The sequence below is a fragment of the Nymphaea colorata genome, chromosome 11 (assembly GCF_008831285.2).
Source record: "Nymphaea colorata isolate Beijing-Zhang1983 chromosome 11, ASM883128v2, whole genome shotgun sequence".
NCBI classification, from domain to species: domain Eukaryota; kingdom Viridiplantae; phylum Streptophyta; class Magnoliopsida; order Nymphaeales; family Nymphaeaceae; genus Nymphaea; species Nymphaea colorata.
The window spans coordinates 20,370,966-20,381,211 of record NC_045148.1 but is presented as its reverse complement, the minus strand read 5'-3'; the positions used below and the strand labels follow the sequence as shown (position 1 = coordinate 20,381,211).

The window sequence follows — 10,246 nt, the reverse complement described above, 5'->3', positions numbered from 1 at the left end:
TGCATCTTTTTTATTTGGGGATCAAGATATTTGGAGATCGTTCTCAGGATATTCTTGGATTATCACAAAAGGGCTACATTGATAAGATGCTTCAGCGATATGACATGAAAGATTGCAAACCATGAGATACTCTAGTTGCTAAAGAAAACAAGTTTAGTCTCAAACTAAAAGTGAATTTAAATCTAAAGAAATGGAAATGATTCCCTATTCATCTATTGTGGAAAGCCTTATGTATGCTCAGGTTTGTACTCGTCCGGATATTACATTTATCGTTGGAATGTTAGGCAAATACTTAAGTAATCTTGGTATGGATCGTTGGAAAGAAGCCAAAAGAGTATTGAGGTACTTACAAAGAACAAAAAATTTTATGTTCACATACAAGAAGTCAGACCAGTTGGATATAATTGGGTATTCAGATTTTGACTTTGCTGAGTGCCAAGACAGTCACAAGTCTACTTCAAGTTATGTATTTCTATTGGTTGGAGGAGCTATCTCCTGGTAAAGTGTCAAACAGACACTTGTAGCTACTTCAACCATGACAACAGAATTCATAACATGTTACAAGACATCCAATCATGCTTTACGGTTGCGAAATTTTGTTACGGGGCTGCGCATTGTGAATGGTGTAGAAAGACCACTAAGATTATTGTGTGATAATAATTCAGCAGTCATATACTCTAATAACAACCGTAGTTTGTCAAAGTCGAAGTATATCAACATTAAGTTTTTGGCTGTTAAAGAGATAACACAGAATGGTCAGGTGTCTTTAGAGCATATTGGGACAAATTCTATGATTGCAGATCCGCTTACTAAGGGTTTAACACTTAAGGTCTTTCATGAACATGTTATTTATATGAGGGTTTTATCCTTGGATGATGTGCTGGTTTAGTGAGAGTTTGTATTTTGTTTGCTCTTATGTATAGATACATATTCAGTTTTTTTTGCAGAATATAGTTTAAAGTTCTTTGGTTCCATTCTGTGTTTGTGTTCTTGATCTCCATAAAGGTTTTAAAGTAGGACCGGTTGAGAATAGACATATTGTAATAACATTACATGTAATTTTCATGCTACATATCTATACTAGATCTATGTCATAGATTGTGTCAACATTTGTGATCATTGAAGGTTTAACTAATTTTAATATAGCGAAAACCGCTTTGGTTTTGTGTTGATATGATCATGGACGAGATTGGTGAAAATGACGTTTAATAAGATAACAGTTATGAACTCCTAAAGTTTTATGTAATTTTTGAATTTATAAAGACATATTTAGCCCAAGTGGGAGATTATAAGGATCATTTGGTGGGCCAGCATATGTCAATGAGGAATTTCAGACATTTTGACTATCTTAATGTAAATATTCAATTAAGTGATTGCGTTTTGGGATATCATATCATTTTATATGGTATGAGGTATTTTATAATGTATAGATACATGTACGTAATTACGGACTCTTTGATGGGTTGAATCCGTAGTTGTTCATAATATAAAAGGGTAGTGGTCCCTGGGGTCGTGCACGGTTCCTTGAAACATCGCTTTCTAGGTTGTCTCATTCTCATTTGAGAGAAACTGCACGTGCTCCGCATAGACCCTGGAAGATCCTATTGCGATTTACCGTCCAGTTGTTTAGATGGATTCAAGTACGTTTCCACTAGAGTTAAAGTATTGATTCAATGATTTAGCATAAACAAGATCCTGCTTTAGGGGATATTCGTTTTGTGCATGCATGAGGAAATCTCCATCATATGCTCCTGGTATCTCTGTTTAGTTCCATCGATTTTTCCCCCTTGTAAATCTTGTGCGCAATATCCATTTTTTGCTTAATAAATGGTTGGGGAGCCTATCTCCCCCGCAAATCATTTATTGGAAGAAGCACACGGATATCAACAACATACCACGACAAAACTATTGGGGATTAAGATTTATAAAGGATCTCTTGTTGGTTGCCCATGACCTAAAAAGATTTTTATAATCCGTCTGTTCGATTAGTCTACTACAGTTGAAATTGTTGGAATTGTCTGTGCTGGGTCGGATTGATTTAGCTCGATATGTTAATCTTGTCTAAGACCATGCTTAACTTGCTTATTCTTACCATCATTACTTATAGAATCTCCTAATCCTACAAAGCGAGCTTGTATTCTGAGTCGAGATCAGAGTCACAAAAAACTTGTTTTTTTTTTTTAAAAAAATACGATAAATTAAATTACAGTTTAAAATAAAAAAGACACATTTAAAAAAACCGTTAAAAACAAAAAAAACATGTTTTTAACACGTTTTTTTTGAGTTTTTTTTCACTTTTTTCATTTTTTCATTTTTTTTAAATACCAAACAATTTTTTTTTCATTTTTCATTTTTTATTTGTTGCAAATTTACTTGTCTTTTGATGTTTGTGTAATTAGTTTCTCAATAATTATATTTTCTCCCATTTTTAGTTTTTTTTTTTATTTTAAAAATTTACCATATTTTTCCTTTTTTTCAAGTTTGCCGAATTATACCTGAGAAAAACCTTACCGTTTAAAACTCCGGAATATTATTTGTGACTATGGTTGAGAATCTTGAGATTAATATTACCATGTAAAAATTCAATGCAGGTCTTTTAAGTTTTTAACTACAAAAAAATGTTTATGTGTTTATAGATGACTAAGTTGATTTGATAATATGGTACAAGAAAAATGCCTTGTTCAACTTCGTTCATCAATGAACTGTTAAGTAGAAATAATTGGCTAGGAATAAACATGTGGATTAATCTATCTTCAACCGATCTTGGTTTCTGAAATATTCTACAGCTTGTGAATCCTGCATCTGCACTGCTCAAAGGAAAACAAACTTTTCAAATGTAAATTTTAGAAGGACGTATATCGTGGAAAACTCTTTTGCATAGGCTGTGTATCCTGACATTCTTCTCTTCCACTTGCACTGATTCCAAATTTCCCGCATGCGGACGATACTGCTACCTTGCTAAAACTTCTGAAATTGTGATGCTGGATACAGAAGCAGTACTGTTTACATCATCCAGTGAATTGAACAAACTGGTGACGACTCTGCCGAAAGTCAATGGAGGTCGTGAAGGAGGTGGAAGGTGTATAGAATCACTTTCAAGCATGTGGACAATGGTTGACATGGTCGGTCTCTGCGCAGCATCCTCCTGAACGCAGAGCAAGGCAATGTGTACGCATCTTAATGTTTGATATGTTGATGTTGATTCCCCAAGCACCAATGGATCTATTAGGTCTATCACTGTTCCTTTACACCAAAGAATCCAGGTCTGTGAAGAAGAAGAAGTCAACGAGAGAGAGAGAGAGAGAGGTTCCTTACATATGGAATCAGGCCATAACCTTCAGGAGCATAAAATGTAGTACTTGTTTGACCACTAACGATCTCTAAGAGGAGAACCCCGACGCTGTATACATCTGATTTGATAGAGAACAGTCCATCCATTGCATATTCTGGAGACATGTACCCACTGCCAGTGAAAATAATTAAATTCACTAAGATTATTATTCCTCATGATCTTTTCTTTTCTTTTGCATAGAAAGTGATTGGCTAAAGACTCAAATTATGAGAATTTGTCAGTCGAAATGAAAGTAGCGTTTCTTGTTGCATCCAAATATTCTGTTATAAAAATATATTGCTTGCACACATATTTGAGGATTCAAGAGAAAGGGGAAAGTGACTGATATATTTCGTTAATGGACTACTTTAAATTAAGCATTGATAATTTTCTTAATTTAGCGAACAAGATAAGAAAAGATGCATGCTCATGAACAGTACTAAAACAAAGAAGTCACCTCTTGGGGCTAGTTCTTCATAACTTCAAGATATCAAAGGAAGAAATTAACACTGAAGCTACGGGATGCAGGAATCAAGTAAATGAAGAAATGAAACAATTAATTTGTGATACTGAGCTCTATATATACAAATCGTATGCATACTGTGTTCCTACGATGATGTTAGTGCTCTGTGGCTCATTATCTCCTTTGAAAATTCTGGCCATCCCAAAATCAGAAATCTTTGCCTTCATCTCCTCGTCCAACAAGACATTGCCGGCTTTGAGATCTCTGTGGATGACATTGAGTCGAGAATCCTGATGAAGATAGAGGATCCCCCTTGCAGCACCCATGATAATATTGAACCGCCTTTTCCAATCTAGTGATTTCCGCTTCTCTGGATCTATAGAACCAATGAAATTTATCATCTCTCTCTCTCTCTCTCTCTCTAAAAGCAAAGCAAATATTTAGGGCGTACAAGCTGTGCTTTCATGTGAAATCTGGATCTTTTCTCTCTATTTGCCTATTTGGGTATCTCCTTATGGGAGCAGGAGTTTCAGTATGTGGATGTCCTTGAAGCAATTGATCCTTGGGCAGAGCCTGAGACCATATCTCAGATGCCCAGATAGAGAATAAACTCCCTTGGCAACAAGGCGAGGAGAAAACGTATTTTTTCATTAAATTTGTGAACTCAATGCCCTTCTTTTGGAGGGTGTTGATAGTTGAGCAATACAGGACGAACAGGAAGAACAAGACATTCCTGGCCTGCCTAAAAATAGGAAAAAATTAAACATGATAGATCGGTTTCATGGGTATGCATGTAAAAGGAAGTTTGCTCGGGGAAGATCGAACTACCTTTAAGAAATGCATCTAAGCTTCCATTAGGCATGAACTCATATACGAGCAACTTTTCTCCCCTTTCAAGGCAACAACCAAGCAGTCTAACCAAGTTTTTATGTTGAAGCTTAGGAATCAATATAACTTCGTTCATGAACTCTTTCAGGCCCTGAAGGGAATTCTGAGAAAGTCTTTTTACTGCCACTGGCCTCCCATTGAGTTCCCCCTGCAACGAACAAGTCAATTCAGTTCTACAACATCTGCAATTTGAGAGATACAGAGCTGAAAGTAATTTCTTACTGAAATACCTTATATACAGGACCAAATCCTCCCTGCCCGAACTGATCCTCCTTTGAGAAGTTATGTGTAGCTTCTTGTATGCTCTTCAGGCTGAGCTGAGGCAAGTCGGAGTTTCTACCGTCATCGCTAAGGTTACAGAAGTCCATTGAAGCTATCCCAAGGTCAGATCTTAATTTTTTTGCAGCTGAATGCAAGAATCGATTGGAACAATAGGTTGGTGAACATCAACTAGGCAAAATAGTTGTCGCAGAATATGTTTTAGTTGGACTCACCAAAATACTTATGATTCCTCTTTGGCCTTATAAGCAACACAAGAATTCCTGCCACAAGAGTAACCGTGCCTATGGTAAAGCAGGCAGCTGCAATTATGACTGCCATTCTCTTCTTGCTGTTACCTCCTACAGACATGTTAATCCATTAGTGCACGCTCTGAGAAATATATACAGGTTTCGCGCGGTTCCGTTTGATGTTTCTTGGTGTCTACTAAATGTTGAGTCATAATTTTCATATATATATATATGTGTGTGTGTGTGTGATAAGTGAGAGAGAGAGAGAGAGCGAGAGAGAGAGAGGGAGGGCAAGAGACCCTAGGCTACTAATTAGGCTAGGGACAAGAACAAGAACATTTAAATTCTTGTCAAAACATGTTTTAAACAAAAATATGAACATGCTACTGTTTGTAAATACTAATGTTGTACAAGCACGCTTTAGTAACACTCAGGAAATGATTGACTTAACATATGCTTTGTATCAAATTACTTTAAATAAGATCTTTATATGTAAAAAGTTAGATTGCCCGAAAAATACTTTGAATTATCTATTTTAAGTGGTGGTGTCGTCATCCTTCACTATATATATACTAATTTTCTGGTTTCTTATTCTACACATTCTCTTGTCGTTTCCTCTATTAAATTATATTTGATAAGAATAGAGAGACAACAAGACTGAGTTATTTGATTCCGAAAATATATGCCAAGAAGAGTGTCAGAAATGCCAAGAAGAGTGTCAGAATGTTCAAATATCTTTTGCCATTGATTGCCCATCGTATGATTTAATAATTTCATGATATGCACATGTCAAAATAGGATAAAAAGAATCAATTATTATTCAATCTTCAGACTGCGTGACCAAAAGATCCAAAATGAAAGTTACATGCAGCTCATATCAAACTTTTGAGCGGAGGATCATGTGCTTTTTCCATTTACTCTGCTGAGTCCGCCCATTTTTGAGCTAAACTTTGTTTCTCTTAGCCAAAGTTTGGAGGCTAAGATTCTTTTGATACGTCTAACTATTATATAAATTTTATAAGGGACAAATTAAATGTTAAATAGTGAAAAATATCAATACTGGGGAATAAACAGAGCTAGCCCGAGTCGGTTGCATGGTCAGTGTTGTAAAATAATCTGCCGATTAATGGTCGGTTGGTTCAGTTGAACCAGTCGTGAATATATAAGAAAGAAAGAAAGAAAAAACGAAAACAATTCATTTTCATAAGGAAGTAAACAAAATTGATCGAAAACTCTTCGAAAATGAAACTTGGCAATCTTGATTCGGCCAGTCGATCTGCGCCGATACTGATAACATTAACTTGGGAGTAGGAGGGATGAAGAAACCGCTCACCTTGAAACGCCTGCAGCTGCGGTGATGGGCCAGTCGGCGGTGGTGATGTGGGTAACACGGCCTCTGAACCATTGGTTAGAGAGAAATCGTAGTCTGCGTAAAAGATTTGGCAGCTATAGATAGTTGCCCACCACCTCCTCGTTCTATTCCTCATGCTTTCACGCCAAGACAGTGCATTGTTCAGACAGGCGTTGCACTGAGACCGGTTAAGGTCTCTGGTGCACTGCGCCGACACATACCTGTAACTGCCGTCTTCCACCTGCTGCTGATCGAAAGCAAATAAGTTGGAGCTTCCCTTAGCCTTCTTCACCGCGGAGCCAACCAGTGCCTCCACGTCCGCAGTCGACGTTTCTTGTTCGGGGTCATCGTTATAGGACGCAACTCCATTGTCTAAATTTAGAACGCCGAAGAAATCAGTGTCGTTGTAGCGGAGGAGGCAGTGGCTGAACCATACCGTGGCTTCTCTCTCCCTTGGGCAGGCCTCCATCACCTTCTTTCCAGCAGCAGCGATGCAGTTCCCGCAGAGATCAGGAGGGACGTCGGCTCGGCAGAGAAAGAGAGCATAAGCACGGGAAGAGCCATTCCCATAACTGGCGTTGAGGAATCCTGCTGATGTAGCCGATTGCGCCGTAAAAGAATGGAAGATCAGGTTCCTTACATTTTCATCGAATACTACGTCGTTCGAAGTGCGGTTTCCATAGCAATGACACTCCATGAAGGAGTTCCTTTTGAGGAACAAGACATTCTGAAAGGGATCAGCTGTGTCTGCAGCGTGCACAGTTAGAGGTGGCTTCAAGCAGAGAAACAGAAGAGGAAGAAGAGAGAGGAGTTGTAGCACCAGCGGCGACTCTGAGCTCATGGATTGATGGAGGAAGAAGCTTTGAGATTGCAATAATTGGAAGCTCCGGAGAGGCGTTGGTCGAGCGATTCAGTGGCCTGGTCGTAGCATTTAATTATTGTGCTTCGGAAAAGGTGCAAACCGTCAGACGGTAGGTCCCAGACAGCTGCCCAAAACAGAACAACACGGTCCGGACTCGGTACAGAAAAGGCTGCATCTGATAAACGTGGGATGGCTCCAGGAGATTTGAGATCCGTATTGTTCTGAACAGAGGGGATTCCAAACCGGTCATCGAATATAAAATCCACGAACATGTACCTTTATTTTAAAACAAAAGCTTGTCCTGTACATGCATTGGCATAAAATATTAATTTTTGGAGATAATAGAAATCGAGGAGCGTAAGACCCTACCAGGCATGGGAAAGCGGCAGCCAAACTCTCTTGCCCGTCTGAAAGGGGAGTCCGGGACAACAAACATGCATAAACGTAAAGAAGGAAGGATGTGGTGGCGTTTTAATAGTTTTTGATAAATTATGTTCATTTTAATCTTTTAATATTTTCATAGTTTTCATTTTATCTTTTCAAAAGTATTCTTTTAAAAACACTTATAGTCATTACACGTTCACAACAATTTTTTTTTTTAAAATGTTACATGTTAATTTTACTTGTCTTATACAAAATTTTTGAAAAATGATATTTTGACTCATGTCAAAATTTAAAAACTTTTCACAAAACTTTTTTGATTCCGCCGCTATATTTTAATCTTTCAATATTTCCATAATTTTCATTTTATCTTTTCAAAAGTATTATTTTAAAAACACTTATAGTCATTACATGTTCACAACAAAATTTTTAAAAAAGTTTTACACGTTAATTTTAAAAAATTTTAAAAAATTTTACTTGTCTTATATAAAAAAATTTGAAAAATAATATTTTGAAAACTTCCGCCCCTATATGCACATAACCACTTCAATCTGAAACAAAACAAAACAAAACGGCTCCTGACAAAGGAGGTCGTCTACTTCACATGATTTTCATTTTTTATTTTGACTTTTTTCGTAACTTGCCTAACCTTTTCCAAATATTTTACCACTTCGCTGCAATCTTTAGGTATATGTTGATGATGTAATATCGACCGCATAATCATGTTCGTTCCTGTGTTGTATTGTCACGCTAAGATTTTCAATAGCTGTCCCAAAGTTCAAATTGAAAACGTTTTGCTTCATACCTGAGAAACGTGATCAAACAATTTCTAATCGTAATCTTTGTGGACTGGATCATCCATATAGGATATAAACAGAAACTTTTTGATACTTGATATATTTTCCTTCAAATGAGATCGTAGTTCCAGCTACTATTTCATTAAAAATCTTACATCTAGAATCCAAAAATCTTACATCTAGAATCCATCTTTTTTTCTGATCCAATTCCTCCACCACCCCCAAACCCCACTTAGATTCAGCGTCGCAACTAAAAATTCATAGGTTTGCCCCTAAGTAGATTCTTCTTTTTTATCAATAAAAATCACTTTGAGAACTTTACAAAGCATGCATTATATATAGACAGATGGGTCATATATTAATCTTATGGTGATGTACCACACGAGTGGATGCTTCTCAATTCATTATATATATATATATATATATATATTGCATTTATACGGTTTTTTTTTTTGTCTTTACAAAAAGTTTTTTTATTAATTATAAACATTTTTTGTCATACTAAATTGTTAATATGACAAACACGAGGGGCAGCGTATATAACCAGCTCTGCTTTTCTGCAGCCTTTTAAATTATTTTTTGAAAAATTCAATCGTAGGAATGATGTAAAATGTTCTAACCTATAAGCTTAAATGTATAAAATTTTGATGTACAGAACAAAGTTTATAGAACTTTCTGTTTTAACAGTAATTACTTTCTTAATAATAAAATCTGCAGTCGACACAAATGTTTTTCTAATTCCTGTGCTTTTCCAAAACACACTGTTGGAAGATCGGCCTCCTACCTCTTGTAAATAAAAAATAGTCGTACACGAAAAAATAAAGAAGAAGAGCTGGGACAAAAAACTTGCTGCTCTATCGAATCAGATAAGATAGAAGAGCAGAACCAACATCAAGGAAAAGACCTCCTAATTGAAAAAAAAAAAAAATTATATCCCAATTTTTTGAAAAAGTTAAATTTCAAACTTTTGAAAAATATAATAGGATCCATTTGAAAAATATTTTTGGCTCTCATCAAGAGAATAATCATCGCTTGCCTATTGGCTAAAAACGTTGTGTTGTGTTGTGTTCTGAAACCCTCCCATTTCTCCAACTTCACCGGTTCATCCCACCTTACTCCCCCCTCTCTCTCATTCTTCTTCTTCTAAACGGGTTTCCTCTGTTTTATCTGCTTGTAACGATTTTCTTTATTGATGCAGTTGCTGATTGTCGCTTCATTAGGCGTTTGTTTTGGCTTTTCCTCATTTCTTCGTTAAAGATGGGTTTTTCGCAGTTAATGTGAACGAGATTGAGGCGCTGTATGAATCGTTTAAGTATCTGAACAACTCGTCAATTGCAGATGGACCGGTGCATAAGGTGAGTTTTATGTATATTCGAATGCACGAGAGATTTTTGAATGAGAATCGTCACACCCATTAAGTAGAACAATCTTTCTTGCTTGCTGATTTACTATGACTTGTATAGTTCAGTTAAATGTAACTTGCCTTTTATGCCTGAGCATGCAAATGGCGGACGGGACTGCAACTTGTCTTTTGTTGTCCTTGAATACAGGTTCAAAGGAACATGTGTTGCAAGAATGCGCTGCATGTTACTGCTTTAACTTCTGTTTTCTTTCTAAACAAGCTAAACGTCCAAGGACATCTGCGCAATCAACTTGAGTTAAAA

The 10,246-nt window shown here is 36.6% G+C and overlaps 1 protein-coding gene across 1 annotated transcript; it reads right to left on the bottom strand.

Annotated features, from left to right (window-relative positions):
* Window positions 1-2,950: 2,950 nt before the first annotated feature.
* On the bottom strand, window positions 2,951-7,383 carry LOC116263664 (cysteine-rich receptor-like protein kinase 15). The gene is made up of 7 exons (XM_031643394.1): window positions 6,525-7,383; window positions 5,177-5,302; window positions 4,913-5,088; window positions 4,620-4,830; window positions 3,933-4,164; window positions 3,316-3,463; window positions 2,951-3,265 (listed from the first exon to the last, which is right to left on the bottom strand). Exons 1-7 carry the CDS (start codon window positions 7,381-7,383, stop codon window positions 2,951-2,953), a joined length of 2,067 nt encoding a protein of 688 aa, XP_031499254.1.
* Window positions 7,384-10,246: the final 2,863 nt, after the last annotated feature.